Here is a 23,022-nt window from a genome sequence, read left to right as displayed (position 1 = left end):
CCAGACTTTTTATTAAATTTTGTGGTTTTACTCTTATTGCAGGGTTTTATTTGCACAAGCATTTAAATGCCATTTTGATTATAACATTGAGTCAATATTCAAACCTATGTTTTTTTTCCCATAAAACTATTTTCTCCAGCCTAGATGAGTGGGTTTGTTTCCTAATGCCCGTAGCGGGAGACAAGAAAACGTGGAGCTGTGCTGACAGCACATTTGATGTCACTCCTCATGTTACCTTTGTCCAGAAAGTGGCAGTAAAGTCCCTGGCTAAGAATCCTTCACCTGTGTTCCTGGAGAATAAGCTTAAATGGAGCATCATTACTAGTTCAAGCGGTTCTAACCGGAGAAGGCTAAAGGAGGCCAAATGATATAGAAAAGAATGCAACAAACCTTTGCTTCATCATTTTGTCATCCCCTTCCCCCCCCCCCCCAGCTCCCTCAACACAGCTCCTTTATTAAGCAGAGCACGTTTTCTGTGATGGTTTAGAACAGTGGTCCCCAAACTGTGGGGCGCACCGCACAGCGGAGCACAGAGGAACATCCGGGGAGCACGGTGGGGCCCGGGAAAGAGTGCCACCCAGTCCTGCCTCCGCCCTGGCCCTTGGAAGGGGGGTGTGTGTGTGAGGAAGGGCGCAGACACGTTCCATTACAGGTAAGAGGGAGGGGGGGCACGAGAGGATGTTTGAGCACCACTATTTTAGAAGTTTCTCAGGGCAGGCACATCCACCTCCAGTCTCCTACTGCTTTCTCATTCCCATAGGCCTGACTATCTGGATACTCTTGCCCCACAGCTTGCTGCTGCCACAAATCTTAGGCTAAGGCTACACCAGCTTAAGTTGACGTAATTTATGTCGCTCAGGGGTGTGAAGTAGCCATCCCCCTGAGCGACATAACTTATGCCGACCTAGTGCTGTCCATACTGGCACTTATGTCAGCAGTAGTACTTCTCCCCTTGCAGGGGCTGGAGCAGGGGTGGGCAATAATTTTTGCAGGGGGGCCACTCCATGGATTTTGGTAAGAGGTCACGGGCTGCACATTTCTACTCTATTAATGGAGGGGAGGCGGGTTCTGGGTGCAGGAGGGATGTCCGGGCTGGTGCAGAGTGTTGGGGTGCAGGAGAAGGGTGGGGGCTCGGGCAGGGGATGGGGGTGCAGGGTCTGGGAAGGAGTTTGGGTGCAGGAGGGGTTCTGACTTGGCGCAGAGGGCTGGGGTGTGGGAGGGGGTGCGAGGTGCAAGTGGCTCTCGGCCGGCGGCGCAGCAGGGCGCTCAGGCAGGCTGCCTTCCTGCCATGGCCCCACGCTGCTCCTGGAAGCTGCGGGACTTCTAGCAGCCCGGAGATCGCGGGGGAGCAGCCAAAGAGCCTGGCGGGCCAGACAGAAATGTTAGACGTATTTTGCCCACCCCTGGGCTGGAGTCAATAAGCCCAGGGGAGAGAGCTCTCCCATCTGCTTAGAGCTGCTCCACTAGCTGCTGCAAGCTCTCTAGTGGAGCCATAGCCTTAGAAACAGTTGCAGAGAGGGTGGGGTCCCAGGCCAGTACATTAACTTCAGGAATGTCCTTTCCCAGGTGTGCAGTGTTGTAGCCATGTCGGTCCCAGGATATCAGAGAGACAAGGTGGGTGAGGTAGTATCTTTTATTGGACTAACTTCTGTTGCTGAGAGACAAACTTTCGAGCTACACAGAGCTCTTCTTCAAGTCTGGGAAAGGTAAGTGTCACAGCTAAATAAAAGATCAGATAGTTTAGCATAAGTAGTTAACACACATTCTAAGGGACCATACAAGGTGAAGTGGCGCATTAAGACCCCTGTAGTCCGAACAAAAAAAGGGGGAGGAGGGAATTAGTGAGTTATGCAACTCCAGTGTGTCTATTCAATCTATGATTTTTAGTGTCTAGCAAAGTTATGAATTTCAGCTCCCAGGCTCATCTTTTGAAAGCGTTGTGCAGGTTTCCTTTGAGGATGAGGATTGATAGGTGAGATGTAGAGTGAGCGCTTTGTGAAAAGTGTTCACCCACAGGCGATGGAGTTTGTCTTTTATAATTTTCCTGTGTGACTTCATTCGAGACTGTAGTGAAAGTCTGATTTCATCTACATAGTTGTTGGGGCATTTAGTGCACTGGATGAGGGCATGTGTAGGATCCATGGATCTTGAAAGATATATTGGGGGGGTGGGGTGTTGATCATTGTAGCAATGGAGATGTCTGCAGGTTTTGCATGTTGTTCTGGCAGGGTCTGGTGCTGCTTTAGTTGGTATCCTGGTCTGTGGGGAGCTTGCTTCTGATGATGAGCTTGAAGAGGCTGGAGGGTTGTTTGAAGGCCAAAAGGTTTCTTTCAGGATAGGTCCCTACTGAGTATGGGTTGTAATTGTTTGCTGATACCCTGCCTGGGTTCCAGTATGGGGTGGTAGGTGACAACTAGGGGTATGCAGTCAGCAGAGATTTTACTTCTGTATTGAATCAGGTAAGTGCATTGACTACATGAAAAAGGAACTAGCCAAGGACAAGATGAGCTGTCTCTATTTTGCTATAGACATGAGTTTCGGCAACTTTTTTTATTTAGGGGAGAGCTAGAGTTAAAACATAATGGTGGCTGAGTATCACTTTAATGAGTACTTTTGTATCATGACTAAATTTGTCTTCTTTTAATAAATTGAGATAAATGAACTTCAGTTCCAAACTTTCCTCTATTAATGCAATCCCTATTTTTGGGGGAGGAGGAAAGGCTAATGCCCTTCAAAGCCCCGGTTGTCTATATGCATTATAGAGTTTAAAGTAACAGATTAAATTGGAGACTGGGGATGAGAACAAAACCACAGAGTGAGGAATATCAGCCTCTGCCAACAGATGGCAGAAGCTAGACAGCAAGCTTAACTAGCAGCAAAGGTTAGCTAGGCTTGACTGTTAGCCTGGTTGGGGAGAAGTGACATGGACCAGTGTTCGAAGGGGAGCATAGGAGATGAAAGCAGTTTTGACTGGGGAATAGAACCAGAGCTTCTAGTATAGGAAGAGATGAAGTAAAGTTTTCAGCTTTATCTTAAAAAGCTGTTAAAAACAAGCTGGTCAGCTTTTTCGAGGGAGAGGAAAGGGGGGTTGGTATCACAAGAAAGTGACAGCCTTGCTCCAGGTAGTGTATAAGGGAGGCACATGAAGCAAGAGAGAACTGGTTGTAGAACAGTTAACATTAAACAGGAGCTTCTGCAGTGGTGGTAGAAAGGCAGCTGGGCAAGTTCCATACTTTTGCACCGTATTCTAGATTGGCTGTACTGTGTACAAGCAGTGATGTGAACGTGTACTTGTTTGAAATCACACAGGATGACATTAGAGAAGCACTTGCTTTGGTTTCCCAGGTAATTCCTTCCACTTGTTGAGTTGTAACGCTTTAGCCGTCTGGTCATAAATGTGAACGCAGTCATGCTAAGAACATGTGCAAATGATGTAGCCCACGAAAGCTTATGCTCTAATAAATTTGTTAGTCTCTAAGGTGCCACAAGTACTCCTGTTCTTTTAACTGGCTATTTTTATATCCCATTTCTAAATATGGGTGCAGAAGCAGTAATTGCAGGTGCAGTTTTGTACTCAGTATTCAGAAAATCTAGCCTTGGATGTGCCTAAATTCAAGTACTTCATTTATATGCAAATATTTATTGTGAACAAAATGAGGCAACAACTTAAACATGAACTGGAAAGGTAAGAGCAATACTCATAGACTTAAAGGTCAGAAGGGACCATTATGGTCATCTAGTCTGACCTCCCGCATGATGCAGGCCACAAAAGCTGACCCACCCACTTTCCCTTAACTCAGCTGTTGAAGTCTCCAGATCGTGATTTAAAGACTTCTAGTCGCAGAGAATCCTCCAGCTTGCGACCCCCGCCCAATGCTGCGGAGGAAGGCGAAAAACCTCCAGGGCCTCTGCCAATCTACCCTGGAGGAAAATTCCTTCCCGACCCCAAATATGGCGATCAGTAGAACCCCGAGTAAGTGCTAAAGATCCTACAGTGTACTGGGTCACTTAAAGTATACAATGTAAATAAGAGGGATTAAATGACTTGCCCAAGATCACCTAGCAAGTGAACTTAACTCTCTGGGGTACAGTGGCTGGAATTTGAAGCTAGACAAATCCAAACTGGAAATAAGGCATACCTTTAACAGAGAGAATAATTAACCACTGGAACAATTCACTAAGGGTTGTGGTGGATTCTCCATCACTGGCAATTTTTAAAACTTGATTGAAAAATTTGATTTTTTTGTAAAGATATGCTCTAGTTTCAAAAGGAATTATTTTGGAGGTATTCTATGGCCTGTTACACAGGAGGTCAGACTAAATGATCACAATGGTCCCTTCTGGCCTTGGGATTTACGAATCCCAGTTCAGTGTCCTAGCCACAAGCTTGCACTGAAGCAAAACTAAATCACTTGTATTGGGTACTAATGGCCACTTAGTAGGCAGCAGCGTCTTTCAAGCTTTAGTAAGTACATAGTTCTCTAAAACCAAGCTAAATCAGTTTGGTGGTGATACCATTTATCATTATAGTGGCACAGGTACGTGTGTTTACTTGTACCTTAGGTCAAATTTTCAAAAAGCTGTCTTGCTTACATAAAAGCTGTTTGTGTGTTCATGCACTCTCCATTCACGCAAATCCAGTACACATAAGCACCAAACCTGTCTGCACGTGAAAGAGCCCAGTTCTGCTTGCACAAACTGCTGGCTAAGCAGCAGTTCTGCAGAAAAGGACCTGGGGATTACAGTGGACAGGAAGCTGGATATAAGTCAGCAGTGTGCCTTTGTTGCCAAGAAGGCTAATGACATATGGGACTGTATTAGTAGAAGCATTGCCAGCAGATCGAGGGAAGTGATTATTCCCCTCTATTCAACACTCGTGAGGCCACACCTGGAGTATTGCGTCCAGTTTTGGTCCCCCCACTACAGAAGGGATGTGGACAAATTGGAGAGAGTCCAGTGGAGGGCAATGAAAATGATTAGGGGGCTGGGGCACATGACTTACGAGGAGAGGCTGAGGGAACTGGGGTTATTTAGTCTGCAGAAGAGAAGAATGAGGGGGGTTCCAAAGAGGATGGAGCTAGGCTGTTCTCAGTGGTGGCAGATGACAGAACAAGGAGCAATGGTCTCAAGTTGCAGTGGGGGAGGTCTAAGTTGGCTATTTGGAAACACTATTTCACTAAGAGGGTGGTGAAACCCTGGAATGGGTTACCTTGGGAGGTGGTGGAATCTCCATCCTTAGAGGTTTTTAAGGCCCAGCTTGACAAAGCCCTGGCTGGGATGATTTAGTTGGTGTTGGTCCTGCTTTGAGCAGGGGATTGGACTAGATCACCTCCTGAGGTCTCTTCCAACCATAATATTCTAGGATTCTAAATACAGATGGCCTTCCCTAACATAACAACTACAGTTCTCCTTATAAAAGTTCTACAAAAATAGAATGGGCCATGTTGTTCAATCTAAAACATTTACAATAAAAATGTCTTGCCATAAACTGCAAATGCCCAAAATAAAGCTACATCTGGAAACCTTCACAATCTTTATGCTATCACACCCTCCCTGGCCATTTTCTCTCTCTCCCCCCCTCCCCCCCCCAGGACAACATACATATGACAGAACTAACACATAACATGAGAAAATAAAAAGTTTAATATTCTCTGCAATAAAAGAAATGATCCTGTCTAGTTACTGATCCTGGAATTAAACAAAAAAAAAATGCACAGGAGCAAGGTGCTCACTAAAAAAAAATTTTGCATTATGACTATTTTCTTGGCGTATGGGGGTAAATCCATTCTGCTTTGTGACTTGAGGGTAGATTTCCCACCTAGCTCTCTTGCACAAAATAACCAAAATCATATTAACTAGTCTTTTAAACTAGTCAATTTTTCTTCAGGGGAGTCTTCATTTGGGCGCAAACGTTTAGAAGCTGGTTCCACAGGACTCTCTGGAACAAAGTTCAGAAAGTAGTACATTAACATTTAGTACATTTCTACACAAAACAGTCTCGACACTAAAACATACACAGGACTTGTGGCACTTCCATAAACAGGGCAAAGAGTCCAGTGTCAAAGCTGTCAGAGGAGGAGGGCGTCAGGGAGGGTGGAAGGTAAGCATGTGATGAGTCAACGCCAATAACCTTACTGGGACTAAAGCCTGACTCTACTGAACTCAATAGGAGTTTCTACGTTTACGTCAAGTTTTCCAATTAAAATTTATAGAACCTGATCCTGCCAATTTAGAGGCTCTGATTCTACAACTGACTTCACAAGGGTCTGCCTGTGTTACTTAGTGCAGGACGGTATCTAAATTAGGACTAACAAATTGGAATTACACCACTAAATGAGACTAGAATCAGCCCCATAGCTCAGAGAGAATTCTAGTTTTAAATCCATCAAATGCAGTCTTTTTTTTTTTTTTCAAGTATAATTTGAGACAAAGTATACAGCTGGAAAACCCTAAAGTTTCCAGCATTGGACTTTAATTTACCTTCATGAGAATACTGCTTCTTGAACAGCACTTCAGCTGGGATCTGGAAACTGATGCACATCATTTCCTTATTTGGTGCAACACTTCTCACCAGATGAGTAGAACAGCGTCCCTCTAAAGAAGTTCCCAGAAAAGCTTCAGCCCCTTCTTGAATGTCTTTGGCTGGACTATCATGTTTTGAGAAGCTGTAACAGTGCACTGTGGGAAGGAGGTCAGTGCTGCATGGCTTTCCGTCTAATAAATGTTTGAAAACATCTAGAAATTCGATAGCCAAAGCTGGCAAATTCATGACTATGTGCAGAGTGTTTTTCCTTTCTTTTGTCAGAAGTGACAGTTCCTTGGTTAGCTCTTCTTTAACTGGCCCCAGAAGAAAATCCCGACCATCCATATTGAAATTTTTTATGTTTTTGTCCACTTTATTTAATTTACAGTTGTGTAGAAGCCATTTGTAGGATTCAGGGTTGAGATCATTTGCAAATACACTGCACTTTTTCTTTGCAGCTGGAATGGCAAAAGGTCCAACCCCGGCAAAGACATCAAATAGAACATCACCTGGCTTTAAAAGTTCAATGATACGGCCATGTTCTGTGCTTAGACGGGAATTCCAATAGACTTTAGAAAAGTCAAATTCATAGGTGATGTTGTTTTCTCTAGTCTGAAAAAAGTCCAAGACATTTGTTTAAACCACCTGTATTTAGATTCCAGACATACATGTATGTTTAAACAATCAATTTATTAAACATTTTACTAAAATGTAATGGGAACATTGATGTTCATGCCACTGATAGGACAAGAGAATTTTGATCTTATATAATAAGCATTCTATTAATCAGAAAACATCTTCAATGCCAACTGGCTTTCCCAGCCCAGCTCTTTCTATAAAAGGGCCATTAAATGGTCCTCTGTGGCCAAATAAGGAATATTTCAGTCAGTCAATCCATGTAGCTGGCATATGTAAAGCACCAGGTGGGGAAAAAAGCAACAACTTAAAATGACCATTTTAAAGAATTAGTCCCTTCAAGGACTTTGTGACTGGCTGATAATTGCTTTATTAGTAGCTGGTTTCAGAAAGATTCCTCAAATCCTCCTCTTTCTAGAATCCACAGTAAATAACAGGATGAAAATGCAAGTATGGCAGTGGTGGATCAAATTCAGCTACTTGGTAGCCAGTTCTACAAACTCTGAAACTGTATTGCACTTGGCCTTCATAGGTGGCATAGTCCTGGTTACCGACCCCCATCAAACAGGAAGTTTGAGATGCCTAAAGTTCTTGGAGTGTACCAATGATTACTGAAGTGAGGTGGTGATATAAAACCCCCTTTACCTTCTGTGACACAAGGACCCCTTGGTGCCAACTGGTAGAGGGCACAAAGGGTACACAGTGTTTTACAGGCATCTTCAAGGTTGGATATATGTATAATAGTTTACCAAAGGCTGATACGGGAGATTTCTACCTCGAGCCAGTAGTCCTCTGGTCACTGTAATCATTGCTAAATGTCTGAATGGATAATATTTGAGTTATGTATCTCTACTGAAAATTATTTTCCTATGGTCTTGAAGTGAAGGCACATCCCAGGAAATGACAAACCTCAAAAATGTTCATTTTAGGTAGGAAGTAACAGACACCTATCTCCCTCTCTGGCCATTTGGGTATTGTATGCCCCATGCAGTATGCCTATTCGCATACTAAGCCAGTTGCAAAGTGAGAGATTGCAAAATGTACAAGAAAGGAAACCTACCAAATGAAACAAACAGCTGGGGTGGGGAGAAGAAGGGGAGGGGGTCGTGTTTATGAATAAAGACAAAGTATTGGGCTGGTATAGTGGAAGGGGGGGAACACAATGAATCCTTCATCTAGGAGGCAAACTGACAGCATACTTCTCTCATGAAAGAAGGGTCACAGCCAGCCTGGCTCTGACAGTGCTGCAAGGATTTTGGGTAAGCAATATTCTACAAGACCTGAGAGTATCTTGTTAAGTCTAGGCTCTGGGATATGTTATTTTATATGTAATCATTTGTTTCCAATACTACCCATTGCTATTACTATGCTTAGTGCAATCAAGTATAAGTTTATTTAACAATCAACATATCTAAGTGCTGTGTGCTAAACAGAGTGGTGATCTGAAATGGTAAGCTGGGGTGTACTGTTCCTTTGGAAGCAGTGACTGTCGATACTGCAAGTGTACAGTGGACCAGGGGCTGGAAAGTCCAGGGAGACACTCTGAGGGCTAGAGGACTGGGGTTTGCCTATTACTAACCTTCAGAGTAACAGTGGGGCCTGCGAGGCCTAGAGGGGAGTGCTTGTCTTGCAGGTGGAGTTGGGGAGCTGACCCCCAGGCAGGCACAGACAAGCATTCCTCACAATATGGGCAGGTGGTAACAAGGTGCCTTACAACGCTGGGTACCTCCAGGAAGCCTCACACCTTCCCCTCTCCGATCTGAATTTTTTGGGGGGCTAGCTTGACAAGTAATCTATGATGAATAATCAAAGAATAACTACCATTTGCATTGCCAATAGACATAATACAAAACTATTTTACACTCTCATACCCACAGTGCAAGAACTCCTGTAGTAGAGAAACATAGCTCAAATATGCTTAATTATGAGCTAATGCCACCTTGCAATCTTGAATGAAATCAGACTGTTGATCTGATTAGAATGTTTTCTATCTGTGTATTTTGCCAGCTCTACATGCCCAAACTATTTAATTATGTTTCGGAGGAAACCTAATTAAAGTTAACCAAAAAAAATTTTAAAAGGAATTGCCAAATTAGTAATTGTTGCCTTAACTCCCGTCTAAGCCTTAACAGCCCAGTTAAATTAATAGTACTTTCTATGTATTGACAATTAGTGCTTTTCACCCAAGGGTCATAAAACATCTACCAAAGTGTTACAAAAGGGGAAAACTAAGGCACAGAATCTCTTGCCTAGGTCACAGTCAGTCAGTGGTAGACACAGGAACAGAATCTAAGTCCTAGCCTTTGCTCCAGGCACTACACTACGCAAAGTGAATCCAAAGCACTTACCTTATTTTCTTGCACCAAATGTATTTAACAATGTAAAAATACTTTGGGTTTTTTTGGAAGGGGAAGGGAACCTAAGTTCTAAATTAGTAACTTTTAGGGCTGTCAAGTGATTAAAAAAATAAATCACAATTAAGCAACATTTATTTATTTAAAATATTTTTGGATGTTTCTACATTTTCAAATATATTGATTTCAATTACACCACAGAGTACAAAGTGTACAGTGCTCACTTTATATTTTATTATTAAATATTTGCACTGTAAAAAACAAGGTAGTATTTTTCAATTCACCCCATACAAGTACTGTAGTGCAATCTCTTTATCGTGAAAGTTGAACTTACAAATGTAGAATTATGTGCATCAATAACTGCATTCAAAAATAAAACAATGTAAAACTTTAGAGCCTACAGGTCTAGTCGGTCCTATTTCTTGTTCAGCCAATTGCTCAGACAAATAAGTTCGTTTACATTTGCAGGAGATAATGCTGCCTGCTTCTTGTTCATGTCACCAGAAAGTGAGAACAGGCATTCACATGGCACTGTTGCAGCCGGCGTCACATGGTATTTACATGCCAGATGCGCTAAAGTTTCTTATGTCCCTTCATGCTTCATCTACCATTCCAGAAGACATGCGTCCATGCTGATGACAGGTTCTGCTAGATAACAATCCAAACCAGTGTGGACCAACGCATGTTCATTTTCATAGTCTGAGTCAGATGCCACCAACAGAAGGTTGATTTTCTTTTTTGGTGGTTCAGGTTATGTAGTTTCCGCATTGGAGTGTTGCTCTTTTAAGACTTCTGAAAGCATGCTCCACACCTCATCCCTCTCAGATTTTGGAAGGCACTTCTGATTCTTAAATCTTAGGTCGAGTGCGGTAGCTATCTTGAGAAATCTCACACTAGTACCTTCTTTGCGTTTTGTCAAATCTGCTGCGAAAGTGTTCTTTAAATGAACATGTGCTGAGTCATCATCCGAGACTATAACAACATGAAATATATGGCAGAATGCGTGTAAAACAGAGCTGGAGACATACAATTCTCCCCCAAGGAGTTCAGTCACAAATTTAATTAAGGTTTTTTTTTAACGAGTGTCATTAATATGGAAGCATGTCCTCTAGAATGGTAGCCGAAGCATGAAGGGGTATAGGGATGTTTAGCATATCTGGCACGTAAATACCTTGCAATGCCGGCTACAAAAGTGCCATGCGAATGCCTGTTCTCACTTTCAGGTGACTTAAACAAAAAGCAGGCAGCATTATCTCCTGTAAATGTAAACGAACTTGTTTGTCTTAGCGACTGGCTGAACAAGAAGTCGGACTGAGTGAACTTGTAGGCTCTAAACTTTTGCATTGTTTTTGTTTTTGAGTGCAGTTACATAACAAAAAATCTCTACATTTGTAAATTGCATTTTCACAATAAAGAGATTGTACTACAGTACTTGGTTGAGATGAACTGAAAAATACTTACTTTATCATTTTTACAATGCAAATTTGTAATAAATAATAAAGTGAGAAGTCTACACTTTGTATTTTGTGTTGCAATTTAAATCAATACATTTGAAAATGCAGAAAAACATTTAATAAATTTCAATTAATATTATATTAACAGTAGGGTTACCATACGTCCAGATTTCCCCGGACATGTCCGGCTTTTTGGTGCTCAAATCCCCGTCCGGGTGGAATTTCCAAAGAGCCGGACATGTTCGGGGAAATAGGGAGGCATAAGCCAGGGTCCGCCCAGCCCCAGCACAATCCGCTGCAGGGCGAGTGAGGAGCAGGGCAGGCAGGGGCATAGAGGCTGCAGGGTGAGTGGGGAGCAGGGGTCACAGGCTGCAGGGGCAGGGGAGTGCAGGGGTAGGGCAGGTGGGTGGTGCAGAGGCTGCAGGGCGAGTGGGGAGCAGGGTTCACAGAGGCTGCAGGGGCAGGGGTGCGCAGGGGCAGGGCAGGCGGGGTGCGCAGAGACTGCAGGGGCGGGGGGGGTGCAGGGGCTGCAGGGCGAGTGGGGAGCAGGGGCAGGGGGGGTGCAGGGGCGGCAGGGCAAGTGGGGAGCAGGGAAGTACTTAGCAACCCCCAACCAAGATCAGAGCAGGAGGGAGGAGGGGGAAATGCAGGGCGCTCAGAGGAGCAGGCAGAGTTGGGGCAGGGACTTTGGGGAAGGGGCGGGGTTGGGGAAGGGGTGGAGTTGGGGCAGGGCCAGGGCCCCCGTGGAGTGTCCTCTTTTTTCAGTGTTGAAATATGGTAACCCTAATTAACAGTGCAATTAAAACTGTGATTAATCACTATTTGAGTTAACTCGTGATTAACTGTGATTAATCACCAGCCCTAGTAACTTTGTAAGAGTCCATTACTTTACCTGACTTTGAATATAGTTTGACTCTCAATAAAACCTAGGCTATACAAGTTCAAATAATGCTTAGCAATATCCTTGTAAAGATCTTGTAAACATGGCTGTGATTTCATTTATGGTAGACTGGGGCACATAGAACACATACAGAACTGCTAAGTACTGAGATACTGGGCCGGGGTGGGATTGGGACAACATTTAAGTTTTATGGTATCTTTCCATCACATCTACTCTTCCACTTCAACTGCATTCTGTGTGTCTGACTAGCTGTGCCAGGAGAAAATAGGAAAAACTGTACCTTTGTTATCATATTGGCCTCTCCAGCTAGCACTTCCATTTGAAAATTTCGATAAGTGTTGTCAATAATATTGATTTTATTTACTGAACAGGTGATTCCTGGATTCTTGTCAATTATAACCTGACCTGCAAGAAAGGGATAAAAATATTCAGCTACTAAGTGTTGATAAATCTTTAAATCCTGTAAAATATATAAGACAGCAATTCTGAGTTGTATTTTAAAAAAGCAAACTACCTATGGAATGACTTACATGTGAAATCATTCAGTGTGCTATAAATTATTTCCACTAGTGCCACTGTCACAGGGAACTCCTAGTGCAAATATTTTACACTGAAAAAAAGAGGGTTAGATTCCCAGTGAAGGCTCTTGTGCTTCAGGGAGAGAGTACTGTCTACTGCAGAGATTCCCAATCTAATATGTGAACTTGATGATCAATCCAGTCACTTCACCATTTAAGGTGATGGTATGTGAACCAATAAAGTTTAGGAGCTGCTGCTCTAGTGGGTAGGTCACTGGTCTGGAACTCAGGAGACCTAGTTCTGCTACTGACCTGCCATGTGACCTTAGGCAAGTCACTTCACCTGTAGTGTTCTGGGGCATTTCAGCACTACTGTAATACACATAATAAATTATCATTATCTACAGGGCCAATTCAACTCCCATATCAACGTGATTCTCCTGGTACCCAGATCAGCTAGTAACATTAGTTCAAAGGGCGGACTAGAGTAGTAAGCTATAGCTGCTATATAAATAAAATGTTAGTTTTGATCTTGGTCTCCCCTGCCATAAAGGAGTTGAGCTTAATGGGCCTAACCTGAAATTTGCTACATGCAAAGGGCCTGACCCCATGCCCAGTGAGGTCAAATGACTACTACTAACTTCAAGTTCGCTATACATAAAAAGGCCTGATCCAGTGCCCTTTAACCTAAGCATTCACTTTTAATAAAAGGCTGTTTAAGGTAAGAAAATTTTAAAACAATGAGGGTTCCCAAAAGGTTTCCCTGTGCAAAATCATCATCTCTAGCTCAGGCACTTGTTAAAATGACTTATCCAATTATACGCTTCTCCCAAAGTTATTTGAGTGTGAAGGTTGTACGTACCAATCAGATGTTTGTAGGGTAGCTGATGATCTCTAAGATTCAAGTGAGCTATATGGCCAATCCTAGTAAATCCAGAGGTGACATCTTGACCTACAGGAAGCACCGCTCGTAAGATTTCCTCAGTCTTGAAATTGTCGTAAGTCAGTTCCAAGTTATACTTGGACACCTGAGGGTCGATATTAAACTGCTTTAATATTTCTTGTTCAGATTCTCCCAGTGAATATTCTGCTGATATTTTATGAGGATCCAACACAACAAGTCTGTCTTCATCTTTTGGATCATCAATCACTCGCTTCAGACCTGGGCGATGCAGTGTTGTATGTTTGAGGGATTTTAACAATTTGTTTATTACTTCTTTTTTCACTTTTAGAACTGGAACAACAATTGTCCTTTTGAAAGCTGCTCTGTCAAGTGTTGTCATTCCACGTACTTCAGGATGAGGTGAATACAGTTCAAGATCAGCTTTATTTTCTAGAATTTCAGGCATTGTAAAGAAACTGTTTCTCTGAACTACCCAAAAAAATCCAGGTACTCTCTCAAAATACTGTACCAGTAGTAACCAAACTTCTGGAAATGATGTATTTGATGCAGCTGTTCTAAAAAGTTTAGTTTTCAGTAGCCTAGCAGAGTATCCATATAATCTCCATAAAATCCTAGAAGGGAAATTATTCCTTAAACATTATGTAATCATTCCATTTAAAAAAAAATACTGCAAGTCACATGGATTTGCAATTCTCACAAAATAAAGTTTGTTTGTATCAAGTAATGCACAACAGTTTTGTATAGTTCATAAATAGAGAATTCTCAACCAATTTTATGTAATGGTGGACAATCACCTCATACCCATACACAAAGGTGAAGTGTACTTGCAATTGATGGGCCTGATGATGCTCCCATTAAGACAAATGTGTTTAGATCTGTTTGCTGTCTCTCTGATAAAGCTGATCAGTGAGCACTGGTAGCCAGACTGCAGTTGCTGGTGGGTGGAACCACGCTGCAGGGACTTAGCTCATTTGTGGGAGGGTAAACTGAACTGGAACAAGAATCTGTCTTTATCTTTGAGTGTTTCCCCTAAGGGCTGCTGCTTTCTGCCTGCTCTACCTCCCCATTCAATATATACAAAATGAGGCTATTATTGGTTTTACAAGAGGAAGAGGTAGAGCTATCCCCTGACACTAGTTCTATCTAGGTTTTCATAGTGCACTCATCACTGTAGTATAGTATCTGAGTGCTGTGTCTCATTGTGTAAGTTTTCCCATGACAGCAGTCAGTTGTTTGGACGTAAGTCTTATTTGTATTGCTCTTAAGTCATGCAGTTGATTTTTTTGGTGGTGGTAAAAAGCCATCCACTCCCTGTGCACCCTCATTTCCTGCTCTGCCCTCATGCAGTTGCTACCACCTTTCCTTTGTGTTTCTATCTTTTTCCTGTGCATCTTTTACCTGGTTGGTTTTGGGTTTTTTTGCCTCCCTTTTCACTCACCAAAGGCTTCTCAGTGTTCAGGCGGGACACACATTGGTGAGTGTATGTGCTCTCACAGCTTAAGTTGAGTATTGTGCAAAATATATAAGCCTAGTCCAGTGGGCTTTGGTGCCTTCGCCTCTGGGGCTAGATACATCCACTGCTAGCATGGCCAGCTGTACAAAGGATTACCATATGGTGGTGGAAGTAGAGGTCTTTCCAATTGTCACCCACAACCACAGAAACGGAAACAGATGTGGGGTCATACAAGTTTTTGTTTCACTCCTTACCTTGTCCCATTCCACTAGACTGCCCCTTTGTAGGAATCCTGACTTAAGTAATGCTCCTGGAAAGCATACTGAGGGTGCCTTATGCCCTGTAGTTACTCAGTTAATATGGCTACCACTCCTCATTGGACGAGTTCAGAATTTCAGTGTGTCTGGATGCTGTTTCCACTTGGAACTCTATTTGGCAACATTATTTTGGGAAGACTTACCTTCTTAAGTTTTTCTGGAAAGACTATTTCCTCTCTAATGGAGTCCTGAATACAATCACTCATGCTTTCTTTAGTCCTCTTCATACAACAAGTAATTCACTCCTAAAAGGCTTGCCTTGAAATTAATCTAAAAGCTGCAAGAGTTGATTGTTTTGTGTTTGTTCCTTGGTATAGAAGGAAGACCATCAGTAATTCCTTAGCTCCATAATCTGCACTTATTGCCACTATGAAAATGGATTCAGTTCAAGGTTCTTCGGATGGTATACTAAGGCCTTTATTTTGCTAGGTTCAAAGTAACTGAAGAATTTTCTGTTGCTAGTCTCCCTCCAAAACAATTGATGTCAGATAGACTGTTCTATCTTGAGGTTGCACTTGAACTGGGTCAGAAGCAGGTTGGTCTTGCTGCAAAGACCCAATCTGCAGCATTCATTCCCTGATTATGTTTTAGGGCATGTCTATATGACAGCTACTGTAGTGCTGACACTTCCTACATCAATGTAAGGTGGTTTTCTTTCAATGTAGCTAATCCATCCCTCCAAGAGGCAGTAATCAGGTCAACGAAACAAATTTTCCAGTGCCCTACCTCGGTCTGCACCAGCAGTTAGGTCAAACCTACCTATAGCCCTGAGCACCACTAGCTAGGTCAATTTAATTTTTAAGTGGACCGTGCCTTACGCTGAACCTTGAAGAGAGACTGACTACATTAGCCTCCCCTTTTTAAATTTGTTTGAGCAGCAGGCTTCCAGACCAGTGGGTCCAGTTTTGTTTTAGAGGAGCAAGATCAGATCAAGTTGGGCCAAAAGACCAACAAATGGATCCCTGAACTTGCTTCCAATGGAAACTTTTTTAAACCACTAAACGTTCCCTTCTGTGTTTGCAGCCTTGTTCCTGTGCCTCTGAACCTGACCTGGGAGCTCAGAGCACAAAGAGAAGAACCGCCCCGTCCTAGTGCACTTTCAGGGGCTGGGCGGAGAGGGGCGCGAACAAACCCCCTGCACGATGAGAAGCAAATGAGCGCTTCAGTGCGGTCACTCTCCAGGTGGCGAACGGCACCGGCGGGGCAGCTGATCTATAAAGACCAGGAACGTCCACCCCGGCGTCTCTCTGCAGCTCGGGCCGCAGCCGGGCACCGGCCAGAACGGGTAACGCCCTGGTCCGGCTCGCTCCTCAGCCAGTGGGACAGGTGGGCAGGGTCCCGTCCCCTGTCGCGGCTCGCCGGTTTCACGGCGCGGCCGCAGCCTCCTGCTCCGAATGGGGCCGGCGCGGGGTCAGCCCCTTCCCCTCAGATACCCAGGGCCTGGCCCTTCCCCCACAGGGGCCCAGTATCCTCCTCACTAACCGACTGCCCGGCCGGGCTGCGAGCCTGGCCCGCCCCTCACCTCATGTCGGGTCCCGCAGCGCGCGTGCCTACCTGGCCTCTCTCCTCAGGCGCATTAAGACGTCATCGGGCGGCGACCGGCGAACGGGCGTGGGGGGGAGGGGAGAGTGACGGCATCAGGGGGCGCCGCCACCTCCTTCCCCCCCCCCCCACCCCCCGGCCGTCTCTAGGGGGAGGCTCCAGTCCGGCCTGAGGCACCGCCCAACTCCCGCCCCTCGAGAGTGGGCTCGGGACGGGGCGGGTCGCTTGGCTCGGCGCACAGGGCACCATGCAGCAGCAGCCGGGACCCGGGAGTATCAACTGTGAGCCGGGCTGGTACCTGTCTGCCCGCGAGCAGGAAGAGGAGCAGGAGTCCACCCCGCTGCTGCCTCCAGCGCCGCTGGGCAATGTGTGTGAGGGGGCCGGGGGCTGGGCGTGAGGGGGTCCCGGGGGGGTCTGTGGCAGGAGCTGAGGGAGCAGAGTTGGGTCTGAGCTGGAGCCGGGGAGGAGGGAGCTGTCAGGCACGTAGGTGTGAGGAGAGGAGGGGGGAGGCTTTTTATCCCCAGGACAAGTCCCGCCTAGGCAGGCTTCCCCACTTGTGCTTTGGGGGGCGACTGGGGATGGGAGGATAGATCATTCTCCATGGGCAATTCAAGCCTTGGCTTTTTTGCTTGATCCTGCCACCCGAGAAAGTAGATTAGGGCCAGTGGTGATGGTGTGGGTTGTTTGTGAAGTGAAACAATTGTTCACTTGCCTGAGATCACCAAACTCGTTTTGGACAACTATTAGATGGTAATGACTATTGGGGTTGGGTTTTACTGGTCTGGGCTGAATTTAAACCAGCAGGGACATGCAGCCCTGATGAGAATGTGGGGAGGTTGGGGTGGGAATTACAGGTCTGTCGCATCTTAACATGCGCGATTTCAGCTTTACGCGGTCGGCAAAAACAAAAAAACAACAACAACAACCAAAGAGAAAAATAACAATTTTAATACTGTACTTGTAGTGCGGGCGATTGCGCCCGCCATTCAACTCAATGTAATTTTGACTATACACAGTTTTCGCTTTACGTGCTAACTGCGGAACGGAACCCCCGCGTAAGATGAGACTCGCCTGAACTGTCTTGGCATTTTTTGGTGCTGCTTGTATCTTATTAGCATTAGTGTGCTTGGTGCCCTAGAAGCAAATGAGGACAGTCTCCACCCCAAGAAGCTGATAGGCTAGTTCAGACAAATGATACATAATGTGGCCATTGAGTAAGAATATTGGAGCATTTGTTTTTGGAAGACTTCATGAAGACTTCATCAATGATTTAGATAATGGCATAGAGAGTACGTTTATAAAGTTTGCGGACGATACCAAGCTGGGAGAGGTTGCAAGTGCTTTCGAGGATAGGATTAAAATTCAAAATGATCTGGACAAACTGCAGAAATGGTTTGAAGTAAATAGGATGAAATTCAATAAGGACACATGCAAAGTACTCCACTTAGGAAGGAACAATCAGTTGCACACATACAAAATGGGAAATGACTGCCTAAGAAGGAATACTGCGGAAAGGAATCTGGGGGTCATAGTGGATCACAAGCTAAATATGAGTCAACAGGATAACACTGTTGCAAAAAAAAGCAAGCATCATTCTGGGAGATATTAGCAAGAGTATTGTAAGCAAGGCACGAGAAGTAATTCTACTACTATAGTCCGCGCTGATTAGGCCTCAACTGGAGTACTGTGTCCAGTTCTGGGTGCCACATTTCAGGAAAGATGTGGACAAATTGGAGACGGTCCACAGAAGAGCAACAAAAAAGATTAAAGGTCTAGAAAACATGACCTGTGAGGGAAGATTGAAAAAATTGGGTTTGTTTAGTCTGAAGAAGAGAATACTGAGAGGGGACATAACAGTTTTCAAGTACATAAAAGAGGAGGGAGAAAAATTGTTCTTAAGCTCTGAGGATAGGACAAGAAGCAATGGGCTTAAATAGCATTAAGGGCGGTTTAGGTTGGACATTAGGAAAAACTTCCTAACTGTCAGAGTGGTTAAGAACTGGAATAAATTCCCTAGGGAGGTTGTGGAATCTCCATCATTGGGGATTTTTAAGATCAGGTTGGACAAACACCTGTCAGGGATGATCTAGATAATACTTAGTCCTGCCTTGAGTGCAGGGGACTGGACTAGATGACCTCTCGAGGTCCCTTCCAGTTCTATGATTCTGTGATTCTATGAAGAAAGTGTATTTTGAGGAGATATTTTAAGGAGAGGAGAAGGTGTTTAGCACATGAAAAAAAGACTCTTATGTTCAAAGGACAGTGTGAACTAATAAAATAATACCTAGAAGGTGGCAGAAAGATGACAAGGATACAAAGTGGGGCTGATAGCAGGGAGATTTGGCCCTACAGAGTGAAGCAGGAAGAAATGAGCATTGATGCAGGCACACAGCATAGTACAGGTCTTTAAAGTGAGGAGAACAGTTTTTCTGAGATGTTTGATCATTTATTTAACTAAGGCCTGGTCTACACTAACCCCCCAATTCGAACTAAGGTACGCAACTTCAGCTACGTGAATAAAGTAGCTGAAGTCGACGTACCTTAGTTCGAGCTTACCGCGGTCCAGACGCGGCAGGCAGGCTCCCCTGTCGACTCCGCGTACTCCTCGCGCCGAGCAGGATTACCAGAATCGACGGCGAGCACTTCTGGGTTCGATTTATCGCGTCCAGACAAGACGCGATAAATCAAACCCAGAAGTTCGATTGCCTGCCGCCGAACCAGCGCGTAAGTATAGACAAGCCCTAAGGCTTGGAAGCATTCAACTCTCCCAAGTGCTGCCGTTTCCTTACCTTTCTCCTCCTCCTCCCCCACTTCATTGGCTATCAAAGTCTTCTTTAACAAAGCTAACCACATTCTAATATAAACCACTCTAGTTTGCAGTAGAAAACTACTGTCTTTGGGGATCATTACTATGCTGTACTATTTATTTTTTAAGTCTGGGTTCTAGAGTTTTATAAGGGTCTGCTGATGGAGAGAGGGAGAAGTTATGTGGCTGAAATTTCTTTGGTCTCTCCAAAACAAACAAACAAACAAAAACACAAAACCCTCATACTAATTGTATTTGTTTATCCTATTTACAGAGAGCTCTGAATCATGCATCTTCAGGTGTTTCCTTTGGTTTCTCAGTATTTAATTTAATGAATGCAATCATGGGAAGTGGAATACTTGGTTTATCTTATGCCATGGCCAACACAGGGATCATTGGATTTAGGTAAGTTTTTAGTTTCACATACATATCCATTCTAAAATGACCTTTACATGTTCTTGAAGTACTGTACATAACTTTCTTTTTTTTTTTTAAGTGGGGAGCAAGATCTGAGCTGAGATTTTTGTATGTAAAAATATTACATTGTACAAGGACTGGGTGGCTTGTATTTTTGGCATTAAGGCTATGGACCCTTTCACTTCTAGGTTATTCATTCATATCTGGCCTGTGGAGGTAGTGACCTGAAGTCTCATTAAATTGGTGGCAATTTGGTACTCAACCCAGTTCCTATGGATAGATGTTTATATCACAAAATCATTATCCCATTTAGTTTTAGAATTGGGCTGTCCAGGATAGGAATGATGCACTTCTGCTGAGCAGTGTGAGGGGAAGCTTGTATTTCTACTCTTCATGCAGTACCTATTCTGTGAATGAACAGAGGACTAACTACCATTGTCAGTCTGACTCCTTCTGTAAGGACTAAGTTCACTTTAATATATATACAGAGACACATGCGGTAGAGTTGCAGTTCCTGGTGGTTATGTTCCAGTTGTGGTTATGAAATGGTTCACGTGCAGTGCTTTTGTCCTACATAAATCTGTGATGACTTATAATCTAGCACATAAAAATGTAAAGTGTAGTGGAACATAGCAAACAGCAGATAAGTCAGTGACCATATGAACTTTGGTCAGCAGATGTGAGCCATAAAATGAGGAAGTCCTGTCTCATTATAACTTCTTTCTTGTGCAATAATAAACCAGTTTTAAAAAGAGAACATGTATTTTACTTTAAGAAATGCCTTAAACTTCAATATTTTATATTTTAGCATCTTGCTGCTGATTGTTGCCAGCCTTGCTTCTTACTCTGTATTTCTGCTGCTTAGTATGTGCATTCAGACTGGTAAGTGAAGAGACTATATAGAGCAATAGTCTATAGTTTGTCTCATCTACAAAGATGTGACCCTGTAAAATTATTTGAATTAGTGGTATATAAATATGATACTGTATATCTCACTGTTGCTGTAATATTTTGAAAATTAAGATTTGTCATTATTTTGTTATAAAACTCATCCATAAGTGTGATTTTGAAACATTGTCATGAAACTTTGACTGAAATTTTTTTTTGCAGTAGATATGATTTTTGAGCTCCTAGAAATTCTGCAAAGATGCATGAAAAAAGGCGAATATTTGATGTAGCTTAGTAAGGACTGTTTTAACACATTCTGGATTCAAGCATTTTATTTATATAAAGCAGCAGCAGGATCTTGGAGTATATATACTCCAAGATCCTGCTGCTGTTGCTTTCTTTGAAGTCATAAGAGCAGCAGCAAGCCCTAAATTAGCATCATTGTGGATACTCGTTCACTTTAATGGATACCTTATCAGGCTTGGTAATTGTATTTGACTGTTATCCATCCTCTTGCTCTTTGTATACCTCTTCTGTCTTAGGGATCATCTGACACTGCTTGATTCTGGTGTGTCTTCTGATTCTAGACCCTTAGTATTAACTTATCATAGTTCATGAATATTTGCTTTGGAATCTTAACTCTCTACAATAGCTGATCAGCTGCCACCTAATGATTTAACTCATGCTTTTTTAAAACTGTTATTGAAACTTTAAGATGCCAGTTCCTTAAATTCTACTACATGGAGGTTTTCTGGTATAACCTGGTCTCTGACTCCATCATCCATCTTGTCATTACCGCCCTATCTGTCTTCCTCACTTTAAGGATGGTTTTCATGGTAGGAGAAAGCTTCCTTTTCTTTCCTTATTGCTTTTGTTTTCCATAGCTAGCTTTGGTCACTCAGCTGACTATTTCCTGATTCTGCTCGGAGGCTGCTGTTCCTGTCTTCATCAGTTGAGTGATCTCCTTTACGCACATTTTTAAAAAAAAAAAAAAAAATCAGTAGCGGTTAGGGATACTTTAATGAAAGATGGCAGTAGCTGCTTGGTGCTTTTGGACTAGTTTATGGCTACCTTTTTCTCTCCAGCCAGTTAGGGTACAAGATTAGAAAGGAATCATTACTGATTACGGATTTTCAAACCTTTGCATTATCTATTGTAGGTTCTTATATGGCCCCCATTACCACAATCTTTTAATGGACAGTATTTATCATTTCTCATAGGAGGTATCCATGCAGTGGATAAGGCACTGGACTGGAAGTCAGGAGACATGGGTTCTATTCCCATTTATGCGATAGACATGCTTTCTGACTTTGGGCAAGATATTTAATCTGTTTTCCCATCTGTAAAATGAGGATAAAAAAACTTTATAGAGTATTCAAAACTATGGATGAAAAGCACTGTATCATATACATCCTAAATGGTGGTGGTATTATGTTGATTTTATTTATTATCTTCATGGACAACACAGTGCAAAGGAAATTACAGGGGCAGGGCAAAGGGGAGAAATGGAAGAAAAGCTATTTTACAATAAAGGAACTTTCCACTTGGTGAAATTTGAGGCTTTAAACCATCTTTATATTCTAGGTCCCTAAGTCATTATCCATAGGAAATATTGCGCTTCTGGGAAGCATTTTTTTTTTTATACAATGTCAGTAAAGTGATTGGATGAATTATTTTCACATGCTTTAGAAGAACACCTTTCCGATTAATAATTACTACCAATTAACTCATTGCCAGGCTAATCTAGGACCAGAAATATTCATTGAATAAAAAATGTATTAAAATTCCTGGATTTAAACTTGCAGGCTTTCATTGATTTTTAGATGGTTGCAGTCAGGTTATATTTAATATAGTTTTGGTCAATGATTCCTGTAAAAACAATGAGATAATTCCAAGTTACAGAACATTGCTGGTCTCTTAGTGGAAACCTGTTAGGGCTGAAAGGTCACAAAGTTGACCTACTATGTCTCTATCTCAATGAAATGTATATTGTTCTTTATACGTGGGGTACTCTTCAAAACAGATCATTACTTATTCTTTAAAAAAATGCATCAGACCAGCATTTGTGAGCAAACCTACAATAATGGGCTAATGTGTGACTGGGGCTGGGAAGGAAGGAATTGCAGTGGTTAATTCTAGAGAATGAGTTGGGGATATACTTTTATGGTATGAAAAGTACCTTGACAATGTTTATAAACTGTCCATTGTGGTGATACTAAGTCATCATGAAAAATGAGTGTAAAAAGAAATGGCAGGCAGCTGCCTGCAGAGAAAGCTTCTATATTAATTCCATTGTAAAGGGAGATAGA

General features: G+C 43.0%; 2 protein-coding genes across 7 annotated transcripts in view; one reads left to right on the top strand and one right to left on the bottom strand.

The window, feature by feature from the left end:
• Nucleotides 1-6,385: 6,385 nt before the first annotated feature.
• On the bottom strand, nt 6,386-16,637 carry TRMT5 (tRNA methyltransferase 5). The gene is made up of 4 exons (XM_024219849.3): nt 16,615-16,637; nt 13,249-13,901; nt 12,149-12,273; nt 6,386-7,135 (listed from the first exon to the last, which is right to left on the bottom strand). Exons 1-4 carry the CDS (start codon nt 16,635-16,637, stop codon nt 6,386-6,388), a joined length of 1,551 nt encoding a protein of 516 aa, XP_024075617.2.
• Nucleotides 16,638-16,823: 186 nt separating this feature from the next.
• The window catches only part of SLC38A6 (solute carrier family 38 member 6), a 60,881-nt gene continuing 54,682 nt past the window's right edge, over nt 16,824-23,022 (top strand). For all 6 annotated transcript variants that reach the window (XR_002909223.3, XM_024219854.3, XM_024219855.3 and 3 more), the window contains exons 1-3: nt 16,824-16,969; nt 19,683-19,813; nt 20,634-20,707. Coding sequence is in view for 5 of the 6 variants with exons in the window: in XM_024219854.3 (XP_024075622.1) it covers nt 16,850-16,969; nt 19,683-19,813; nt 20,634-20,707 (325 nt within the window). In the remaining variant the exon portion in view is untranslated. The remainder of the gene's footprint in view (nt 16,970-19,682; nt 19,814-20,633; nt 20,708-23,022) is intronic.

Source organism: Terrapene carolina, unplaced genomic scaffold (genome assembly GCF_002925995.2).
Source record: "Terrapene carolina triunguis isolate 2854851 unplaced genomic scaffold, T_m_triunguis-2.0 Scaffold189, whole genome shotgun sequence".
NCBI lineage: Eukaryota > Metazoa > Chordata > Testudines > Emydidae > Terrapene > Terrapene triunguis.
This window is presented reverse-complemented; position numbering and strand designations above follow the sequence as displayed.